Consider the following 24450-nt stretch of genomic DNA (forward strand, 5'->3'; position numbering starts at 1 on the left):
ATGCTCCCCATCCAACCTGACAGAGCTTGAGAGGATCTGCAGAGAAAAATGGGAGAAACTGCCCAAATATAGGTGTGCCAAGCTTGTAGTATCATACTCAAGAAGACTCAGGGCTCACTACCAAAGGGTCTGAATACTTAAATGTGATATTTCTGTTTTTATTTTTAATACATTTGCAAAAATGTCATAATGGGGTATTGTGTGCAGGTTGAGGATATAACGTTTTATTTAATTAATTTCAGAATAAAGTCGTAACGTGGAAAAGGTCAAGGGGTTTATACTTTCCGACTGCATCAGTATGTGGTTTTAAATGTGTTTTCCAAATGAAATTCCCGCTGTTGGAGAAATAAAGTAATCTTGCTGTTAGTCTCATGCTAAGCAGTTTTTTTGTCGTTCTAGCCGGTCGGTAATCGAGACGAGCCGGTCACTTAAGGAGCTGTTCCACGAGGCTAGAGAGAGGGCATCCAAAGCTCTGGGATTTGCCAAAATGCTCCGTAAGGTGAGAGACACTGCAGTTTTTGTCTGCCCCTTGTTTGCCTCCTGTTCATTTTTATTTGGGAAATATTGTATTTTGTAAGTTACTAAATGTATGTAGCTTCTTGGTCAGGGATCACTTGAAAAATAGATGTCCATCTCAATGTGACTTCCCAGGTTAAATATAGGAAGTATCAAAATAAAATAATTGGGTGTTCAGAGTGCTCTGACCTTCTCTCTCTCTGCCCTCTCTCCCTTTGCCCCCCCCCCCCCCCTCTCTCCGTGCCCCTCCTTTCTCTCTCTGCAGGACCTGGAGATTGCTGCTGATTTCAGCATTACCAGTGGGGTGCCATGCCTCCTGGAGGCCCTCAAGGAGAGAAATTATGTCAAGGTGCCTCAAATTACACATTTTGTTCCTTATCACTCTCCGTGCTATTTTTATTCTCTCTTTCCTCCCCATGTATTCAACCCATGGTCAATATCCATTCAGGAACTAAAGTGAAGTTCCAACTCCAATGTTCTTCATTGCGTTTTCAATTAAATTGGAATTTCAGTTTGCTTCCTGAATTTCCCTTCCTCTTTGATGGATGAACAAGCTAACCGGTTTGTGACTGTCTGTCTGCAGGTCCAGATCCCAGGGCTGGAGGAGCTGGAGGTGTTTGTCCCATGTGCCCTGATGCACCAGCGTGACCTCATCCTGCAGCTTCTAAACGCAGCAGCCGGTAAGGATTGCAGTAAGGAGCCCGACGAGATGATGGCAGAGGACGAGGCCTACCTGCTGATGAGCAAGCATGGAGCAGGGGACCCGTCTGGGGGGGCAGGCCAGGCCGGGGTTCAGTGGCACTGGGATGGGAAGCTGGTCAAACTGGTGCCTCAGATGGAGACTGTGGACACGCTACGGGCCATGAAGGTGGGTGGGAAATGTAGTTAATCGAAGTGATACTCTTCCTTTGTGTATTTTGAAGAGCTAGATATTGCAGTGAATGTGGAGGGTAGCCAGACCAGGACTCAAACCCTGGTCCCGCCAACTGTCATCTCAACACCTTAGCCGAGACGCTTACCACCAAGAGCCTCAGCCTCTTGATAAGGTTGCTAGATGCTGTACTATGTTTTTACGAGGAGCACACATGATGCTAATGACATAATTAGCATGTCTGTGGCTCCTTTCCGTCCTCTGACTCTCTCTCTCTCCTCAGGTGGAGAACCTGCTCCTGATAGTGATGCAGTCAGCCCACCTTGTGGCCCAGCGTAAGGCCTTCCAGCAAAGTATGGATGAGCTGCTCACCCTAAGCAGGGAGCAAACCTCCAGCCAGCCCCTCATCGCCCGCTCCCTGGAGCAACTCAAGGTACCATCCACTATATTGATTCACTCTGATCATTTACTGTAAATGCTTTAAGTTTCCCTGAATTACAATTAATTTACTGTAAAAGAGCCACTATTAAGCCCACGTTTATTGAGCTGCTATTGGGCCCAGGTGCAGTGCACAAGATTACTTCAAATGTCACGTTTTTAATGTCACAAGTACAGTGAAATGCCTTTCATGCATGCTCCGAACCCAACAATGCAGTGATCAATAACAGTGTAGCATTACAAATAATTCAAGGTAGAATTAAAACACACGAGAAATAGAAATAAGAGCACAAGGAAGTAAGAAGATATATACAGGGTCAGTTCCAATACCATATTTACTTTGCACAAATGTCATGTTTATACTGCAGTGAGAGCTGTGAAACCAAAAGTCATGCCCATGACTGATGTTGTCTCATATACTTCCTCACATTGGATGCCTGGTTTCAAAATGTGTTAGCTTCCTCTCTTCTCAATAAGGCTTTTCCTGTGTGGCAAGGCTGTGGTTGAAGCAGCCCTCATAAAAGGGTTTCTTCTTTACTTGGAGAGGGTGTCGAGACCCCCCCCACACACAGACACTCACTATCTCCGTCTTTATCTCTTCCTCTTGCTCTCTCATTCCCTCTTCTTCACTCGCTCGTCTCTCTCCCCCCCCCACAGAATGAAGCCTTACAGCTCTGTAGAAAGATCAACACGGCCATTGACCGGGTGGAGTACATGTTCACGTCAGAGTTTGAGGCCGAGGTGGAGGAGTCTGAGTCAGCCACGCTGCAGCAGTACTACAGAGAGGCCATGATCCAGGGATACAACTTCGCCTTCGAGGTTAGAGCTCAAGGGTTCTGGGTCGTTGGGAGTGGGCAGTGGGCAGTATGATGAGGATGTTACCTAGCGATATCAATGTCGGCCAGGTTGCAGCAGTACTAGAGAAAAGCCAGGATCAAGGGATATAACTTCGCCTTCGAGGTCTGCAGGGGTTAGGTGTCAATGGTGGCTGTAAGGGAGGTGGAGGGGAGCAGTGAGCTAACCAGCGATATTGGTTGTATTAGGCGGCCATGATGCAACTATAGGTGACTGGTGGCCACATGGGGGTGGGGGGGTTACTTTAGGTCAGTCTTTGGAGTCTTGCTTTTGGCCTACAATATAAATATTTCCTCAGTACTCCTAGTGTTGTAAAAAGTATGGGAAAATAATTAAACTGTATATGGGAATGATTGTAAAGCTGTCTGTCTTTCTACACAGTGTTGCAACTGATGAAAATGTTCTGTCTTGGAGGGTTGTGTTAGTACAATGGGAAGCTGTAAACTGGGGTTAACTGTCAGCAGATATCTGGTTAGACTATTGTCAACTTTACTGAGGAAGGCAGACAACGAAACACAATCCGTTCTATTGAACATGCCACCAAAATTGGTAATAGCAAGAGTGGCTTGGTCCTCCTTGTGTTTTTGGCTGACCAGTCTTACCCCTAAAGCAGTTTAACCCGTAAACCAGAGAGTACAACAGACTGTCATATTGTTCCTCACAGTAGCACCACAAGGAATAGTGTCGTGGTTCTCCTTTTCTGATGTAGATGTTATACTGGTCAAGTGAGGAGCACCTTTTAAATATACTTTTGTTCTCCGTAGTACCACAAGGAGGTGGTGCGTCTGATGTCGGGTGAGTTCCGTCAGCGGATTGGGGAATGCTATATCGCCTTCGCCAGGAAGTGGATGAATTACGTCCTCACCAAGTGTGAAAGTGGCCGGGGTACCAGACCCCGCTGGGCCACTCAAGGCTTTGATTTCCTCCAAGCCATTGAACCTGCCTTCATCTCTGCTTTACCAGAGGACGACTTCCTGGTAAAACCATACTACTTCTTTGATTGATTACTTTATTGATTGAGTTTGTATTTTGTGGAATGGTATTGTGATTATGGAAATCATTCCCTCTGCAGAATTTGCAAGCTCTGATGAATGAGTGCATTGGTCATGTGATCGGGAAGCCTCACAGCCCAGTCAGTGGCTTGTACCTAGGTAAGACCCTGCCTCATCTGAGCAAATATGTGGTCCTGTGTGGCTCAGTTTGTAAGAGTGTGAAACTAGCAATGCCAAGGTTGTGGGTTCAATCTAAGCAGGGATCACATGCACATAACAAAAAATGTGTACTCACTGTTCTGTAAGTGGCTTTAGATGTAAGTTTCTGTTAGGTCTAGGTGGTAAACATGTCTGTGTAGAAATAGAACTGAAGTATGGCTTTAGTCGGATAGCTTGGCCTTGTTGACCCTTTCTCTGTTCTCCACTCAGCCCCCAGGAACAGTCCTCGGCCAGTGAAGGTCCCTCGTTGCCATAGCGACCCCCCCAACCCCCACCTGTTCATCCCCAATGCAGAGGGCTTCAGGTCGGTGGAAGTTCATGGTTACAGTGAAGCACTAAGAACCATATTATTTTATATTGTGTGTAATGTACAGTGGGGCAAAAAAGTATTTAGTCAGCCACCAATTGTGCAAGTTCTGCAAGATGAGAAAGGCCTGTAATTTTCATCATAGGTACACTTCAACTATGACAGACAGAATGAGAAAAATAAATCCAGAAAATCACATTGTAGGATTTTTTATGAATTTATTTCCAAATTATGGTGGAAAATAAGTATTTGGTCACCTACAAATAAGCAAGATTTCTGGCTCTCACAGACCTGTAACTTCTTCTTTAAGAGGCTCCTCTGTCCTCCACTCGTTACCTGTATTAATGGCACCTGTTTGAACTTGTTATCAGTATAAAAGACACCTGTCCACGACCACAAACAGTCACACTCCAAACTCCACTATGGTCAAGACCAAAGAGCTGTCAAAGGACACCAGAAACCAAATTGTAGACCTGCACCAGGCTGGGAAGACTGAATCTGCAATAGGTAAGCAGCTTGGTTTGAAGAAATCAACTGTGGGAGCAATTATTAGGAAATGGAAGACATACAAGACCACTGATAATCTCCCTCGATCTGGGGCTCCACGCAAGATCTCACCCCGTGGGGTCAAAATGATCACAAGAACGGTGAGCAAAAATCCCAGAACCACACGGGGGGACCTAGTGAATGACCTGCAGAGAGCTGGGACCAAAGTAACAAAGCCTACCATCAGTAACACACTACGCCGCCAGGGACTCAAATCCTGCAGTGCCAGACGTGTCCCCCTGCTTAAGCCAGTACATGTCCAGGCCAGTCTGAAGTTTGCTAGAGAGCATTTGGATGATCCAGAAGAAGATTGGGAGAATGTCATATGTCAGATGAAACCAAAATATAACTTTTTGGTAAAAACTCAACTCGTCGTGTTTGGAGGACAAAGAATGCTGAGTTGCATCCAAAGAACAACATACCTACTGTGAAGCACGGGGGTGGAAACATCATGCTTTGGGGCTGTTTTTCTACAAAGGGACCAGGACGACTGATCCGTGTAAAGGAAAGAATGAATAGGGCCATGTATCGTGAGATTTTGAGTGGAAACCTCCTTCCATCAGCAAGGGCATTGAAGATGAAACGTGGCTGGGTCTTTCAGCATGACAATGATCCCAAACACACCGCCCGGGCAACGAAGGAGTGGCTTCGTAAGAAGCATTTCAAGGTCCTGGAGTGGCCTAGCCAGTCTCCAGATCTCAACCCCATAAATCTGTGGAGGGAGTTGAAAGTCCGTGTTGCCCAGCAACAGCCCCAAAACATCACTGCTCTAGAGGAGATCTGCATGGAGGAATGGGCCAAAATACCAGCAACAGTGTGTGAAAACCTTGTGAAGACTTACAGAAAACGTTTGACCTCTGTCATTGCCAACAAAGGGTATATAACAAAGTATTGAGAAAGTTTTGTTATTGACCAAATACTTATTTTCCACCATAATTTGCAAATAAATTCATAAAAAATCCTACAATGTGATTTTCTGGATTTTTTTTCTCATTTTGTCTGTCATAGTTGAAAATTACAGGCCTCATCTTTTTAAGTGGGAGAACTTGCACAATTGGTGGCTGACTAAATACTTTTTTGCCCCACTGTATGTACAGTGTGTTTTCCTGCATGTTCTAATATTCCTCATGTTCTCTGCTCTTGTACAGTAATTGATGGCTTTTAAATGTGTGTGTGTGTGTTTCTCATGTGTAACTTGTAACACATTTGGCTAGTAGGGATGAACATGAGTAATTGAGGACTCAAGTGCTTGAACAGACGTCAAAGCTTGATCTTTAACCAGAGATGTCATTTTTTTCAAATACTGTAAAACGATTTGGTGGAATGTGCTTTGTGGCTGCTTGAAACGGCAAGTGAAACCACTCCCCCAAAAAATGTATTTTGTCTTGAAGACCACGTTAATTTGCTTTGAGTGTTCCATTTGTAAATGTGCATTTGAAGGGACAACAAAAAAGAAACCAAGCCAAGCATCATACCGTTCTTCTCCCTATAGTCCCTTTTCCATCTCTTTCACTCAATTGCATTCTGTCCACTCTCTACACACATGCATGCTGAGTGCGCACACAAGCTCCCGTTAGGCCTACAGAAATAAATGTCTATTAAAAACGTATCTAAATGATGGGATACACAAGCTCCCGTTAGGCCTACAGAAATAAATGCCTATAAAAACATATCTAACTGATGGGACACACAAGCTACTTTCCTTGCCAAATGACAACAGTTTTATCAACAAATGCAAAATGGACTGGTTGATTGAAGTAGGAAAATATGTTCCATCGACGAGCTGCAGTTTTGGAATAATTGTCCCTTCTATTTACCGCTTAAGGCTAATTTGTGAATTGCTAGTGCCATTTAGAGTTGGCTAGCCTAGGCTATAACCCCCTAAACCTACACAGGTTCCACAGTGAAAAGACGCAAAAACATTAGTTTGATAAATACAGAGCATATTTTCATCAATCGTTAAGCCCAGGCCTACTCGTGATTCACAGATGTCGTTGCTGTAATTCGTGGCCGTAATTCATCATAAAAAATTCTACTCGCCATTTGAGAACCGTTTCAAATTATCACTCCTTTGAGAATAACTTCCAGACGCAAGATGCACATCACTTCAAAGCGGCAAACTTTCTTCACACTTTATTTTATTACATGCTTTTTTACTATAAATTGGGTGTCTTGCCTGATAAGGGCTTGGGAAATAAGAGCGTCTCGTCTGCTAAATTAACAAAAAGGTTAATACGTTTATGCAGATTGTGTTCCATGATACAACCAGTTGATATTAGTTTCAATAATTTAATCTTAAATGGCACTTGCTTGACTGAATTAGTCACCCCTTGACTTTTTCCACATTTTTTGCCTCTATTCTACACACAATACCACACAGTGAAATTTCGTTTTAAGAAATTTGTACCCATTAATACATTTTAATGCTGAAATGTTTTGAGTCAGTAAATATTCAAACCCTTTGTTATTACAAGCCTAAATACGTTCAGGAGTAAAAAATCACAAGTTGCATGAACTCTGTATGCAATTATAGTGGTTAACCAGATTTTTGAATGATTACCCTGTCTCTGTACCCCACACATACAATTATATGTATAGTTCCACAGTCGAGTAGTGAATTTCAAGCACAGATTCAACCACAAAGACCATAGAGGTTTTCCAATGCCTCACAAAGAAGGGCACCTATTGGTAGATGGGTAAAAATAAAAGCAGTCACTGAATATCCCTTTGAGCATTGTGAAGTTATTAATTACACTTTGGTTGCTGTATCAATACACCCAATCACTATACAGGCGTCTTTCCAAACTCAGTTTAATCACTGTGATAGGAGAAAACTGAAGATGGATGACTGTTGTAGTTACTCCACAATACTAACCTAGAGTGAGAAGGAACTCTGCACAGAGTACGCTAAAGTAATACTGCAAAAAATGTGGCAAAGAAATTCACTTTTAGTCCTGAATAGTGTTATGTTTGGGGAAAATCCAACATCACTGAGTACCACTCTTCATATTTTCAAGCATGGTGGTGGCTGCATCATGTTATGGATATGCTCGTCATCGGCAAGGTCTAGGGAGTTTTTTGGGTTGACAAAAAGCAATGTAATAGAGCTAAGCACAAACAAAGTCCTAGATGAAAACCTGTTTGTCTGCTTTCCAGCAGACACTGGGAGACACATTCACCTTTCAGCTGGATAATAACCTAAAACTCAAGGCCAAATATACACTGGAGTTGCTTACCAAGACAACATTGAATGTGGCCGAGTTAGTTTTGACTTAAATCAGCTTGAACATCTATGGCAAGATTTCGAAATGGCTGTCTAGCAGTAATAGACTATCAACTTGACAGAGCTTGAAGAGTTTAAAAAATAATAATGGGCAAATATTGTACAATCCAATAGTGCAAAGCTCTTAGAGACCCAAAAAGACTCATAGCTATGATTGCTGCTAACATGTATTCACTCAGGGGGTTGAATACTTATCTAATCAAGAAATATTAGCATTTATTTATTTATTTTCCAACTTTGACATTAGAGTATCCCGAGTGGCGCAGCGGTCTCTAGAAGCATCACTACAGACTCTGGTTCGTTCCCAGGCTGTGTCACAACAGGCCGTGATTGGTAGTCCCATAGGGCGGTGCACAATCGGCTGTCATCGTAAATAAGGATTTGTTCCTAACTGACTTGCCTCGTTAAATAAAATGTTGTGTGGGTTGTAAAGAAGAATTAAATCAATTTTAATCCCAATTTGTAACACAACAAAATGTGGAAAAAGTTAAGGGGTGTGAATATTTTCTGAAGGCACTGTATATGGTGCAATTTAGCAATTAGGATTTGTTATCTGTAATGGTTATGCTAAATTAGGCATTGTCGGGCACTGTTGGCATAGGCAACACATTTCTTTCCAGTGCGGGCCTTTTGTTAGATTTTTTTTTTTTTTACAATTATTTGAGAGTCCTGCGACTATTCGTACAGTAATTTTTATTTAAATGCTCATTCCTATTTGCTAGAAAGGGTATTACACCGAGTGAGTGTGTGATTGCCTGTGTGCGTGACTCTGACTCCCTCATCTCCAAGGCGCTCCCCAGAGATCCTCAGTGTGTTTTTGTCACCACCACAGCTCTAGGAGTCTCCCCTGCGACCTACGGACCCAGCTGTGTCTACCTACCGGCCCCCGCCCAGTCCCCGCCCCTCAGGCCCCAGGCCCCGCCCCCGGGGAACACAGCCCATCCAAAGCACCTGGGTCCACCCCCAATGACGTCAGGTAGCCCCACCCCCCCTAAGTTTCAGTACCTACCAAGTACTACTAGGGTTGCGAAAGTGCCCAGGTTTTTCCAGAAATACTGTTTGTAGGATCCCGGAATCATGAGGGAATAAGCAGGCAGGGAATCCTCCAACCGGGTTCTCTGTAAGGACCACCCACTGTCAACCCAGGGCACCCCAGCAACAGGCTGATATCCCACTTCCAAAATATTCCACCGGAGGTTCAGGTTGTCATGCTCCCTGTGGTTTACCCTGCACCCCTGTCATGCCGTCTCTGTTTGGAGCGAACCATGAGTAGCATGTTCTGCATGCTCATCCAGATGTATTGGCTTTGACTGTTTTGTTTTGCCTATGACAGAAATCTGCATTGATTTGAAAAGACTGCTATAAAACACAATATGAAAACTACACTTTTATAAGGGCAATCCTTTAAAGGGATACTTCACTCAAATGTGTTACCTAACTCTGAATGCAGTCTACGGATATAGAGAGACCTTAATCCACACTTTTGTTTTGTCCACTTAGCCAGTGTCACACAACACAATACACATTTTCTCCAACTCTCTCATAGTGTGAGAGATGGAAACACAACAGCATGCTAGCTACCTCCTCATGGAGAGGAGAAAAGAGGGCGGGTTCAGGTTAGTGTTTTTTTATCATGAATCTTGTTCTGGAGGCAGCTCTGCAGTGGTCACTAGCTGTCACAGCCAAAAAGTCATAAAATCAGTTTTTAACCCTACTCTTAACAACACTGCTAACCTTAAATTAAGACAAAGCACTTTTTTTTGGTTCATGGATTTTTACAATGTAGACAATTTTGACTTTGCAGCTGGCCTAAGGGGAAATTGCTCAGTTCTGCCTCTAGGATGATACTCATGACAATAAACATCAACCTGCAGTGTGAGAGTTACTCTGCTATTAATCCATATTAATAGTGTGGCCTTTCTTTGATTCTAATCATCTGATGGCTCGCTCTTCATAATATTTGTCTTGTTTGGTGTCAGTCCTATTGGAATGAAAGCATGCGTTCTGACATCTGACCTGTCTGTGTTTGACCTTTTAAACCTTTAATATGAAGGTCAGCTTTGATGGGCACATAGAAATAGAACCCTAGATGATATGTCTTGTGGTGGGGTTGAGAGGTTTGGATGTAGAACACAGGAGGTTGGTGGCACATTAATTGGGGAGGATGGGCTTGTGGTAATGGCTGGAGCGGAATCTCTGGAATGGTATCAAATACATGTTTTCCATGTGTTTCATGCCATTCCATTCACTCTATTCCAGACATTATTATGAGCTGTATGTATGTCATGTTCCACCAGCTCAATAATCACACACCTCCCTTTGAAAGCGAGAGGACTATCTTCATTAAGAAGACTTTTTGGGGGGACTGATATTGGTTGACCACTGATCCCAGATCTGGTTGAGCTGTCTCGCCACTATCATGGCACCACAATAACCATAGGAGGCACTAACAGATCTGGAACCAGCCTAGTCTGGGACCTGAGGGCTGTACTTCAAACCAGGATCAAGGAGTTAGGGGACTAACTTGCCTAAATATTCTCATACAACTTCTACTGTTTTAGTAAGATAAGCTTGAAATGGGCATGGTTTGAGGTTTAATTGATTCAACAAACACATCTAAGCTTTGCTTTTTTTATGATCCAGAAAACCAATAGTTATTTCTGGTTGCTTATCAAAGTTAGCTAACTTAATTGATTCTGCTTTGTAGTATACCCCTCTGATGCCTGACAACTCAGGTATATTGAGTTCTTTGTAGTTGATCCTAGTTAAATTGCACTGCGCTTGCCTCTCCCTGTGCAGAGGGGCCAACCTCCACGAGAACGACAGGCTGTCGTCTGTAGCAGCCGAGCTGCAGTTCAAGTCTCTGAGCCGACACTCCAGCCCCACTGATGACAGGGAAGGTATTGAGTTAACTGCATTCTGCATAATTGATGTAGTTCCGTCCTTGAGCTGTTCTTGTCTATTAATGTGCTGTATTATGTCATGTTTCATGTGGACCCCAGGAAGAGTAACAGCTAATGGGGATCCTAATAAAATACCAAATAGCATAATTCAGTCTTTACAACTGTGAACAAGGATGAAATAAAATGCATCTGGATTGGAAAGTAGGAGTTGTCACTTCACCTGTGTATGGTTTTTCTGACTTGACATGGCTCCCATCTTACTGCTTGTCTGTGTAATCTCCTCGCTCTCACTCACTCCCACACATCAGAACCTTCCTATCCTAAGGGAGGAGACCCCAGCAGCACGGCCAGGAGAAGCTGGGAGCTCCGCACCTTCATCAGCCAATCAAAAGGTGAGAATGATGAGGGGGGTAAGAGAGGGGTTGCAAGTTCAAACCAAAAGTCGTGTCGGGATGACTGCTGGCGATGGGGGAGTTGCTGGTACCAAGTCCTAGGTGCCATCTCTTGCCATTGATCAAGGCACTTTACCTCTAAACTGCTCCAGAATAGAGTATAGAGTGGGTCTGTTCTATGCATTCCCATTCCCCACCTTTACCCTAAGACAATTGAAAAAGTGTCCTGGTCTGTTTTTATGTCTCTCCATTCCTAACACAGTCTTCTATATCCCTCAGACACAGCAGCCAGACAGAGCCCCATGGAAGCTGTACGTCGCTCCATACGCTCCTTCGAGGACAAACGCTACGCAGTCATGAAGCAGAGGAACATCATTGGCCAGGTGTGCCACACCCCCAAGTCCTACGACAACGTCATGCACGTCGGCCTCCGCAAGGTCACCTTCAAGTGGCAGAGGGGCAACAAGATAGGTATGTACTGTACACCCCATTGGCTCCCTATTCCCTTTATAGTGCACTATTTTTGGCCAGAGCCTCAACTGAACTAGCCAACAGTTGTGCACAATAAAGGGAATATGTTGCCATTTCCGATTTTCCCTGGAGTAGGCCCTCGTTTGTCATGCCCATGGTGTTTGATCATCTGTGACTTGTCTCCCTCTACAGGCGAGGGCCAGTATGGCAAGGTGTACACCTGCATCAATGTGGACACTGGAGAACTCATGGCTATGAAGGAGGTAGGTGGCCATGACCTCACAAATGCTTTTGTAGTGTTATGAATGTTGGTGCAAGAGTCTAGCAGCATATAACATGTGTGCAGGCTTCCATTCATTTATTATTAAAGGAGAAGGTCCTGAATTGAAAAGGTAATGTTTATTTTACTTTGCCGCCAATTAACATCCATTCATACTGTAGTAAAGCCTATCAACATTCTTCATACATTTTACTATACTTTTTTAAATGTTTATTTTCCTGATCAGATCCGGTTCCAGCCGAATGACCATAAGACGATAAAGGAGACAGCAGATGAGTTGAAGATCTTTGAGGGCATCAAACACCCCAACCTGGTCCGCTACTTTGGTGTTGAGCTGCATCGGGTAAGAGCAGGGTTGAAATTAACACGCGCCAAATGCGGGTAGATTTTCTGTTTGGCGAGTAAATCTCAGAAGGCTATCCGCCACACTGGCGGGTAAATGTTTGTACCAAAATAGTCATGTAATAAAATATCTGGCATGATGTCTCAGGAAATGACTCATGTTTGCCAGTCACAGACCATCTCTAGTGCTCCTAGTTTCGCGGCGCTGTTCACCGTACAGGACATCAGCTACTCGACATCGCTCACTTGCCATGGGTCTGCTGCTAGCTACCGTTCATTAAATAGCTGTTATGTGGCGACATTTACCTGGAGTAAGCCAACCTTTGAAACGAAAACACACAGACGAAAAGGAGGACAAATCACATAAAAAAATAAAGTTTGATGAGAAATGGAGGTTTGGAGATAAAGGAGTTTCAAGAGGCTGGCTACAGTATCTGATGCTGAGGCTGTGGTGATGAGTTGTTCTGTGTGTCACCAGTATGCTAAAGATAAAAGCAGAAACAACTCATTTGTCATCAGAAATAAAACAAAGCTGGAAACATTCATGTCCATGAACGCAGCAAGTGTCACATTGCCTATGTGTCTGTGTCCCGGACTCAATCGTGTCCCGGAGCCTCTCCTCCTGACACCCTCTGTGACGGCGCTGATGGCAATGTGAGAGCAGACCAGCACGAAGTTGAAGATACTGTTTAGGACTGTACATGCCATTGGCAAGAAGACGAGACCACTTTCTGACTTCAAGTGGATGTGTGAGTAAGTGAAAATGTTGTTACTCTTGTAGCTTGACTAGTACTTCTGTAGCTAGTTTTTTTAAGTCTATTTAGCAGACGTGGTCCAGGTTATTTCTCAGCTCTTGATAAGCTTTGGTTCAACTCCAAATAGTGTATAAATACCATGACATTATAGGCCTACTGATGCTGACATGGATCTCCATGCTTTCCTATGGCTCTGTAACATTCTATTTCAATGTTTCTCTATTTCAATGTTTGTCTCCAGATGCTGTTTACATTTTAAAGCATTGACACAATTGACTTTACCAGCCTTAGTGTTGATCCTTAAGTTAACAAAGGGTAGAAGGCTAATTTAGCACAATCAACTGCCAGCTATATTGGATAATATGGTTGTATAATTAATTTGATGTTTGATTTTTGCAGTTTGGATGAAAAAACAAGGAATCGCTGTGGACAACATATAGAAATGAGAAGCAGGCCAAAGAGTTTATGCACCATATTGCAGAGGTGGAGAGAAACAGCATCAGAGAGAATATGAAAAACACTACATTTCTCTCCGTCATGTCAGATGGCTCCACAGACAGTTCTGTGAAAGAGGAGTTAGTTTATGTCAGATTCTGTCATAAGGGCAAGATCGAGTCAAAGTTTGTTGGCATCAAGTCGGTGAAGAAGGCAGTAAGCAATGCTGTCAGTGCCATCATGGAGGGAGTGTGTGAGTGGGGGAGCAAGTTATTCGCTCTGGGAACAGATGGAGCTGCTGTGATGACCGGAGCCAAGAATGGTGTGGTCAGCCGACTGAAGGGGGACAGGGCCTACATCATCCGAATCCACTGTATGGCACACCGCCTTCAACTGACCTTTTCTGATGCCATCCGGTCCAACGTGATGTTTCAGAAAGTAGAAGACCTCCTCTGTGGGCTCTACACCAGTCCACTGAACAGTGAAAACCTGGTAAACAGCTTCCAGGCTCTTGGGCACACACCACTGGTGCCCACCAGAATTGGCAGGACCCGATGGGTAGGACACCTATTGCGTGCACTGGACCACGTCCTGCGAGGTTACCAGGGGTGTGTCCAGCACCTGAAACAGGTAGTGGCTCTAGATTGCTATGCTAACTACTCCAGAAGTCATCATATGTAATGTCCAGTAAACAACAACAAACACGGTTACAATGCTTTATGCACTGATAAAATGTCATATCTAATTTTTTTTAAATTGGACAGCAATTAATTGTCTATTTGTGTGTCTTTGTTCTTTATGTATTTCAGATTCAATCTGCTGATGCCCAAAATGTCTGAGGTGTCCAGCAGGCCAAGGCCAGGAAATACTATAGTACTGCGAGGGAGGCTGTTATCCGCTTCTGTGGCTTCCTGCATGACACACTAACACATCTGAGCAACCTGTCTGCCTGTCTGCAGAGGTCTACCATCACCATAGCAGAAGCCCACAGCTCCTTGTGCTCAACACAGGCATTACTTAAGAAGTACAAAACCAGGTATGTTTATTTAAGCTGCAATAAGAACTACTTACCTTAAGAGAGGAAAATTCTGAAAGGATGGTAAAATGAGCCTGTTATCATCAGAGAAGTGCCCATGATGGCCACAATGACCAACAGATATGAGGGAATTTGGCTGGCCAGAGGTGACAGCAAGACCCATCACATGACAAAATACTTGACAGGCTAGTGGAGAGTATGACTGACAGGTTCCAGGACACCAGTGTAGGGGTCCTGTGTGCCACCAAGCTGGTCAGCTTCACCAACTGGCCAGAGTCAGGAGATGCAGCAGCAGGTTACTTTATGTTTTGTATTACAGGGTGGTTAGGTTCAGGTTCATGATCATGTTTTTATAGTTTGAGAATTAAAACTGCATGATCTTGTTGTAATGTATACAATGATTCTAGATTTTGGTGACACTGAACTGGAAACCCTGGTGGACCACTTCAAGCCTGTCCTGGAGACCTTTGGCATCCATGTTGAAAGGATCCCTGACCAGTGGACTGTCCTGAAGGTGCTGATGTACCAAGAGCCCCAGTCCCTGCAGAAGATGTCCTGGTTCTGTGTCAACAGCAGCCATCAGCAGTCCTGCCCTGGTGTGCTGGCATTGGTTGACCTGGTCCCGTCCTTCCCTGCCTCCACAGCTGAATGTGAAAGAGTTTTTAATACCATGAAACAGATGAAAACCGATTGGCGGTCTAACCTAAAGTCTGATACACTGTCAGATCTCTTTATGGTCCAGCTGTTCTCTCCAGAGATCAGGGAGTATGATCCGATAAAAGCTGTGATGCTGTGGCACCAGGACTCTGTCAGGAGTAGGAGGACTTCATAGACCGTGCAAAGAGGGTGATTGCAGTAGAGAGTGAGGAGTCTGAGGAGGTTTAAGTTTATTAAAATGATTAAGCATCTGATAGGTTTACAAAACCTTCAAATGTACTGTTATGTTTGATCCTTAAGTACTTTTAATAGCAAATACTAAAGTAGAATTTTGAATTCAAGACTTAAGTTGTATTCAGGCTGGGAAATTAAATCTAGCCACAGCCAAAATTAACCAGCGTCTGATAAGTCTCTATTTTACCTGTATTTTATCAGGGTATTTCTACTCAAAGTAAAGGATTTGTAGACCTGCTTCCCCTGTTTCCCCTTTGTATCAGTTCTACTGCACTTCTCATAATTGTATCTTACCATTGTTGTTGCCCTGTTTTGACTTCTATGTACTCTTATTCATTGTATCTGATATGTTTGGTTTATTTCATTGTGTGCCCACTGTTTGGTGTTTTTTCACTCTGTACAGCACTTTTTGGTCAACTACAGTTGTTTTTAAACGTGCTCTACAAATAAACTGATCAATATATTAAAATAATTTTGTTTCAAATTTTGCTCTGGCCTCTTAAGTTTGTATTCAACATAATAACTTATTATCTCAGTGAAATATACTGAAATTAATGTATATGTGACACAAAAAAGGCAATTCATTATTTTGCCTGGTAAAAACATATGCTTGGCAGGTGAGCCAAAAAGTTATTTTCTTGAGACTGGGTAAGAGCATGCGTGTATGGGTTACAAAATTCTAGAAACTTTCCCTGGCTTTTCAGAAATTCTAGAAACTTTCCCTGGCTTTTCAGAAATTCTAGAAACTTTCCCTGGCTTTTCAGAAATTCTAGTTGGAGGTTCCCAGAATTAAGAGGGAATCCTCCAACCAGAATTTCTGAAAAGCCAGTGAACTTCGGGGAAGTTTCAAAGTTCGGTTCAATTTCAGTTAGTCTGTGTAAGAATGAGATGAAACCACGTATGAATGGGCTTTATCATCGGTTTGGATGTATGCATTACCTGTCTACATGCTACATAAATAGTATTTGTCTGATTGTGTGTCCCCCCACCAGGAGGAGATGTACATCTTCATGGAGTACTGTGATGAGGGGACCCTGGAGGAGGTGTCCAGGCTTGGCCTACAGGAACACGTCATCAGGCTGTACAGCAAACAGACCACCACGGCCATCAACGTGCTCCACGAACACGGCATCGTGCACCGAGACATCAAGGGTCAGTTAGCAGTCAGCACTTCTCTCTAGCATACTGTTGGTCTAGTCAAATCAAATTTTGTTTGTCACATGCTTTGTAAACAACAGGTGTAGATTAACAGTAAAATGCTTACGGTTCCTTCCCAACAATGCAGAGAGAAAGAAAATAGAGAAATAATAGTAGCAGTAATGAACAGCAGCAGCAGCATATGTGATGAGTCAAAGTTGGTGCAGAAAGGGCCAATGCAGAAAATCTGAGAAGCTATTTGGTTAACTATTTAGCAGTCTCATGGCTTGGTAGCAGAAGCTGTTCATGGTCCTGATGGTTTCAGACTTGGTGCATCAGTACCACTTGCTGTGCAGTAGCAGAGAGAACAGTCTAACTTCGGTGGTTAGAGATTTTTAGGGCCTTCCTCCAACTAGGACCTCATAGTATAGAGGTCCTAGTTGGCAGGGAGCTCGGCCCGAGTGATGTACTGGGCCATACGCACTACCCTCGTTAGTGCCATGCAAATCAAATGTATTTATATAGCCCTTCTTACATCAGCTGATATCTCAAAGTGCTGTACAGAAACCCAGCCTAAAACCCCAAACAGCAAGCAATGCAGGTGTAGAAGCACGGTGGCTAGGAAAAACTCCCTAGAAAGGCCAAAACCTAGGAAGAAACCTAGAGAGGGGTGGCCAGTCCTCTCTGCAGTCGGATACCAAGCGGTTGCCATGCCAAGCGGTTGCCATGCCAAGCGCTGACGCAGCCGGTCAAGATGCTTTCAGTGGTGCAGCTAAAAACCTTTTTGATGATCTGAGGGCCCATGACAAATCTTTTCAGCCTCCTGAGGTCCTTAATGATGTGCACACCAATAAACTTGAAGTTCTCGACCCGCTCCACTACAGCCCGTCTGTGGATTGTGGCGTTTCCTGTAGTCCACAATCTGCTCCTTTGTCTTGCTGACCTTGAGGGAGAGGATTTGTCATATAGTCGGCAAATTTAATGATGGTGTTGGAGTCATGCGTGGCCACGCAGTCTTGGGTGAACAGAGAGTACAGGAGGGGACTGAGCATGCACCCCAGAGAGGCCCCCGTGTTGAGGGTCAGCGTGGCGGATGTGTTGCTTACTTTCACAACCTGGGGGCGGCCCGTCAGGAAGTCCAGGATTCAGTTGCAGAGGGAGGTGTTCAGTCCCAGGGTCCTTATCTTAGTGATGAGCTTTGTGGGCACTATGGTGTTGAACGCTGAGCTGTAGTCAATGAACAGCATTTGCACGTAGGTGTTTCTTTTGTCCATGTGGGAAAAGGAAGTGTGGAGTGCAATAGAGATTGCATCATCTGTGGATCTGTTGGGGCGGTATGCAAATTGGAGTCCAGGGTGTCTGGGATGGCGGTGTTGATGTGTGCCATGACCAGCCTTTCAAAGCATTTCATGGCTACAGATGTGAGTGCTATGGTCTCAAGTCAATGTCAGGGCTATGCAGGCACCTTATTAATCAGTTCATGCATTTTAGCATTAGTGAAATTGGCTGGGGGTTTAAAGCTATCATAATTCTGAGATTTAGTCATCAAACCTTCCTGTGCCTCCAGTATCATTGACGCAGCAGAAGTAATTGATCTCACTGACTCTATGAATGCACTCTCCCTCTCCATGCTTCTCTCACTACTCCTGCCCTTGTTATCCTAGTCTCAATGTGACTTCTCTGGTTAAATCAATCAAAATCACTCTCTTGGCCTCTTTGTCACCGTTCCCCCTCTCTACCATAGGAGCCAACATCTTCCTGACGTCGTCCGGCCTGATCAAGCTGGGGGACTTTGGCTGTTCGGTGAAGCTGAACAACGCACAGACCATGCCCGGAGAGGTTAACAGCACCATGGGCACGGCAGGTGAGGGAGCCACATAAATCCAATAGTACTTCAGTTTTAAATGTCCATCTTCCTGAAAACGTCTGACAAACCTACCTCTTCATAAAAAAAAAAAACTCTGGGGGGGGGGGGGGCAGAGGGGGTGTGGTATAAGGCCAATATACCACGGCTAAGGGCTGTTCTTACACACAACGCAACATGCCTTATTGCTATTTTAAACTGGTTACCAACATAATTAGAGCAGTAAAAATAAAAGTGTTGTCATACCCGTGGTATATGGTCTGATATACCACAGATGTCAGCCAATAAGCATTCAGTGCTCAAACCACCCAGTTTATAATGAATAATACACAACACCCTTGCCTTCCTTGCACAAACACCTGCACTTTGCTGACAGCAGCTTTGAGGAAAAGTTTTGACTTACTATGACTGATAAATAATATGGTCGGTCCATGCTATCCATGGTCCTTGGGACCTCACTAACCCATTTTTGAAGTTGGCATTTAAAATGTTTAGTGTTAGGGTAAAGATGGGAGTTGGTGTTTAGGGTAGAGACGTCCCGAGGATCCTGGATAGCATTGACCGTGATAATGTGCTTGTTCTCACCTAGCTACCTTAAAGATGAATGAACTAACTGTAAGTCGCTCTGGGTAAGAGCGTCTGCTAAATCGGGTTCTCAAGGCCAGATCTCCAAATACATACACTGCTCAAAAAAATAAAGGGAACACTTAAACAACACAATGTAACTCCAAGTCAATCACACTTCTGTGAAATCAAACTGTCCACTTAGGAAGCAACACTGATTGACAATAAATTTCACATGCTGTTGTGCAAATGGAATAGACAAAAGGTGGAAATTATAGGCAATTAGCAAGACACCCCCAATAAAGGAGTGGTTCTGCAGGTGGTGACCACAGACCACTTCTCAGTTCTTATGCTTCCTGGCTGATGTTTTGGTCACTTTTGAATGCTGGCGGTGCTTTCACTCTAGTGGTAGCATGAGACGGAGTCTACAACCCACACAAGTGGCTCAGGTAGTGCAGCTCATCCAGGATGGCACATCAATGCGAGCTGTGGCAAGAAGGTTTGCTGTGTCTGTCAGCGTAGTGTCCAGAGCATGGAGGCGCTACCAGGAGACAGGCCAGTACATCAGGAGACGCGGAGGAGGCCGTAGGAGGGCAACAACCCAGCAGCAGGACCGCTACCTCCGCCTTTGTGCAAGGAGGAGCACTGCCAGAGCCCTGGAAAATGACCTCCAGCAGGCCACAAATGTGCATGTGTCTGCTCAAACGGTCAGAAACAGATTCCATGAGGGTGGTATGAGGGCCCGACGTCCACAGGTGGGGGTTGTGCTTACAGCCCAACACCGTGCAGGACGTTTGGCATTTGCCAGAGAACACCAAGATTGGCAAATTCGCCACTGGGGCCCTGTGCTCTTCACAGATGAAAGCAGGTTCACACTGAGCACATGAGCACATGTGACAGAGTCTGGAGACGCCGTGGAGAACGTTCTGCTGCCTGCAACATCCTCCAGCATGACCGGTTTGGCGGTGGGTCAGTCATGGTGTGGGGTGGCATTTCTTTGTGGGGCCGCACAGCCCTCCATGTGCTCGCCAGAGCACATTTGTGGCCTGCTGGAGGTCATTTGCAGGGCTCTGGCAGTGCTCCTCCTTGCACAAAGGCGGAGGTAGCGGTCCTGCTGCTGGGTTGTTGCCCTCCTACGGCCTCCTCCTGATGTACTGGCCTGTCTCCTGGTAGCGCCTCCATGCTCTGGACACTACGCTGACAGACACAGCAAACCTTCTTGCCACAGCTCGCATTGATGTGCCATCCTGGATGAGCTGCACTACCTGAGCCACTTGTGTGGGTTGTAGACTCCGTCTCATGCTACCACTAGAGTGAAAGCACCGCCAGCATTCAAAAGTGACCAAAACATCAGCCAGGAAGCATAGGAAATGAGAAGTGGTCTGTGGTCACCACCTGCAGAACCACTCCTTTATTGGGGGTGTCTTGTTAATTGCCTATAATTTCCACCTTTTGTCTATTCCATTTGCACAACAGCATGTTAAATTTATTGTCAATCAGTGTTGCTTCCTAAGTGGACAGTTTGATTTCACAGAAGTGTGATTGACTTGGAGTTACATTGTGTTGTTTAAGTGTTCCCTTTATTTTTTTGAGCAGTGTATTTGTTTTAATTATTACCTTGAACATGAGCCTGGAAGTCTCATAGGGATATTGGTATCCACAGCAATCCACCAGTTACATGTTTCAACTCAATACTTCTTGTTCCCCCAAAATGACATAAATGCACTGTGCTTTAAAACTTCTAAGTTTGTTCTCTGCCTATTTTTTTTTTGAATTGCAGGATACTAGCTTTATCTGCAACAACAAAAAAATCTCTGTCCATGACAAAATATGTAGAATTACAGGAAATTAGCTTGAAATGTTCTCTCCAATGCCAAGAGGCGGGCCTTTAAAATGTTTCTTCTCAGGGCTCGAGACCTATGCCTGAGACTTGATTCGTCCAGCCATGCACTGCCCAAGTAAAACTCCTTGTATGCTATTTTTATTTTACTCGAGTTGTGTTCTGATCATAAGGGGGTCCCTGAGGAGTTTGCTATGAAAAAGTTTCCCTGTGCTAAATGACTCAAATGTAATGTCACCACCCGTTGGCACCAGCAGGGTCACTATTTCTCTTCTGATGGAAGGACTCACAAGAGGCAATGTGAGTTTACAAAAGCCTGGGTCATTTTATTGTAGTGAGTCTGTAGCCATACCTGTGCTCCTTTGTCATTGTTGTGTTGTATCTCTGTTTAATCTCCCTGCTGTACAGTTGTCAATGTCTACACAAGAATGGAGAATGTCATGTATTCTGTGCATTTGTAAGTTCAAAAGATCATTGCTTGCCTAGTTGAGTTAACCTGCTGTTTTCCTACTCTCTCTTCATCAGCATATATGGCACCTGAGGTCATTACCAGGGCAAAGGGCGAAGGTCACGGACGAGCAGCCGACATCTGGAGTCTGGGATGTGTCCTCATAGAGATGGTGACTGGGAAAGTAAGAATGCATACACACACTCTCTGTCTACACTCAAGAGGAACTTTGAGCTGACATTTAACCACAATGGTCCTCATACCATCCATCTTGTTTCCCCCCTTGGTTCTAGCATATCTACTACTATCACTACTACTACCATCACCACTACTACTACTATCACCACTACTACTACCACTACTATCACCACTACTACTACCACTACTATCACCACTACTACTACTACTACTACCACCACCATCACCATCACCACTACTATCACCATCACCACTACTACTACTATCACCATCACCACTACTACTACTATCACCATCACCACTACTACTACTATCACCATCACCACTACTACTACTACTATCACCATCACCACTACTACTATCACCATCACCACTACTACTATCACCATCACCACTACTACTATCACCATCACCACTACTACTATCACCATCACCACTACTACTACTATCACCACTACCACTACTACTACTACTACTATCACCACTACCACTACTACTACTACTATCACCACTACTACTACTTTCACTACTACTATCACCACTACTACTACTTTCACTACTACTATCACCACTACTACTACTTTTACTACTACTTTCACTACTACTACTTTCACTACTACTACTATCACCACTACTACTACTATCACCACTACCACTACTATCACCACTACCACTACTATCACCACTACCACTACTATCACCACTACCACTACTATCACCACTACTACCACTATCCCCACTACCACTACTACTATCACCACTACTACTACTATCACCACTATCACCACTACTACCACTACTATCACCACTACCACTACTATCACCACTACTACTATCACCATCACCACTACTACTATCACCATCACCACTACTACTACTATCACCACTACCACTACTACTACTACTACTATCACCACTACCACTACTACTATCACCACTACTACTACTTTCACTACTACTATCACCACTACTACTACTATCACCACTACTACTACTTTTACTACTACTTTCACTACTACTACTTTCACTACTACTACTTTCACTACTACTACTATCACCACTACTACTACTATCACCACTACCACTACTATCACCACTACCACTACTATCAACACTACCACTACTATCACCACTACTATCACTATCACCACTACTATCACCACTACTATCACTATCACTACTATCACCACTACTATCACCACTACTATCACTATCACCACTACTATCACCACTACTATCACCACTACTATCACCACCACTACAACTACTATCACCACTACTACTAGCACCACTACTACTACTTTCACCACTACTATCACCACTACTACTACTTTCACCACTACTACTATCACCACTACTACTACTACTATCACCACTACTAGCACCACTACTACTACTTTCACTACTACCACTACTACTACTATCACCACTACCACTACTATCACCACTACTACTACTATCCCCACTACCACTACTACTACTACTACTATCACCACTACTACCACTACTATCACCACTACCACTACTATCACCACTACCACTACTTTCACCACTACTACTACTTTCACTACTACTAGCACCACTACTACTACTTCACTACTACTATTACTACTACTACTATCACTACTACTATTACTACTACTATCACTACTACTAGCACTACTACTAGCACCACTACTACTACTTTCACTACTACTAGCACCACTACTACTACTTTCACTACTATCACTACTACTATCACCACTACTATTTCTATCACCACTACTTTCACTACTACTAGCACTACTACTAGCACCACTACTACTACTTTCACTACTACTATTACTACTACTACTATCACCACCACTACAACTACTATCACCACTACTACTAGCACCACTACTACTACTTTCACTACTACTTTCACCACTACTACTACTTTCACCACTACTACTACTTTCACTACTACTACTACTATCACTACTACTACTACTATCACCACTACTACTACTATCACCACTACTACTACTATCACCACTACTACTACTACCACTACTACTACTACCACTACTATCACCACTACTACTACTATCACCACTATCACCACTACTACCACTACTATCACCACTACCACTACTATCACCACTACTATCACTATCACCACTACTATCACCACTACTACTGCTTTCACTACTACTAGCACCACTACTACTACTTCACTACTACTATTACTACTACTACTACTATTACTACTACTAGCACTACTACTATCACCACTACTACTACTTTCACTACTACTAGCACTACTACTAGCACCACTACTACTACTTCACTACTACTATTACTACTACTACTATCACTACTACTAGCACTACTACTAGCACTACTACTAGCACCACTAAAACTACTTTCACTACTACTAGCACCACTACTACTACTTTCACCACTACTACTACTTTCACTACTATCACCACTACTACTACTATCACCACTACTAGCACCACTACTAGCACCACTACTACTACTTTCACTACTACTAGCACTACTACTAGCACCACTACTACTACTTTCACTACTACTATTACTACTACTACTATCACCACCACTACAACTACTATCACCACTACTACTAGCACCACTACTACTACTTTCACTACTACTAGCACCACTACTACTACTTTCACCACTACTACTACTTTCACCACTACTACTACTTTCACTACTACTATCACCACTACTACTACTATCACCACTACTACTACTATCACCACTACTACTACTTTCACTACTACCACTACTACTACTATCACCACTACCACTACTATCACCACTACTACCACTATCCCCACTACCACTACTACTATCACCACTACTACTACTATCACCAC

The 24450-nt window shown here is 43.8% G+C and overlaps 1 protein-coding gene and 1 long non-coding RNA gene across 5 annotated transcripts in view; both read left to right on the plus strand.

Annotated features, from left to right (window-relative positions):
• Nucleotides 1-24450, plus strand: part of map3k4 (mitogen-activated protein kinase kinase kinase 4) — a 107743-nt gene that overhangs the window by 72021 nt on the left and 11272 nt on the right. For 2 of the 3 annotated variants that reach the window (XM_071409300.1, XM_071409302.1), the window contains exons 10-26: nt 400-499; nt 782-865; nt 1100-1384; nt 1671-1820; nt 2483-2644; nt 3445-3657; nt 3753-3831; nt 4102-4195; nt 8860-9003; nt 10827-10927; nt 11239-11322; nt 11602-11793; nt 11986-12056; nt 12300-12416; nt 16525-16684; nt 18414-18533; nt 21463-21569. In XM_071409300.1, coding sequence (XP_071265401.1) covers nt 400-499; nt 782-865; nt 1100-1384; nt 1671-1820; nt 2483-2644; nt 3445-3657; nt 3753-3831; nt 4102-4195; nt 8860-9003; nt 10827-10927; nt 11239-11322; nt 11602-11793; nt 11986-12056; nt 12300-12416; nt 16525-16684; nt 18414-18533; nt 21463-21569 — 2263 coding nt within the window. The remainder of the gene's footprint in view (nt 1-399; nt 500-781; nt 866-1099; nt 1385-1670; nt 1821-2482; nt 2645-3444; nt 3658-3752; nt 3832-4101; nt 4196-8859; nt 9004-10826; nt 10928-11238; nt 11323-11601; nt 11794-11985; nt 12057-12299; nt 12417-16524; nt 16685-18413; nt 18534-21462; nt 21570-24450) is intronic. The other variant, XM_071409301.1, reaches the window with a different exon arrangement.
• LOC139580531 (uncharacterized) lies at nt 12425-16020 on the plus strand. Of its 2 annotated transcripts, none has more exons than XR_011676059.1 (4): nt 12425-13168; nt 13570-14235; nt 14415-14641; nt 15049-16020. It is a non-coding gene; the product is annotated as an uncharacterized lncRNA (long non-coding RNA). The 2 variants fall into 2 exon arrangements; XR_011676060.1 differs by having other exon boundaries at nt 12425-13164.

The sequence above is a fragment of the Salvelinus alpinus genome, chromosome 7 (genome assembly GCF_045679555.1).
Source record: "Salvelinus alpinus chromosome 7, SLU_Salpinus.1, whole genome shotgun sequence".
Lineage (NCBI taxonomy): Eukaryota > Metazoa > Chordata > Actinopteri > Salmoniformes > Salmonidae > Salvelinus > Salvelinus alpinus.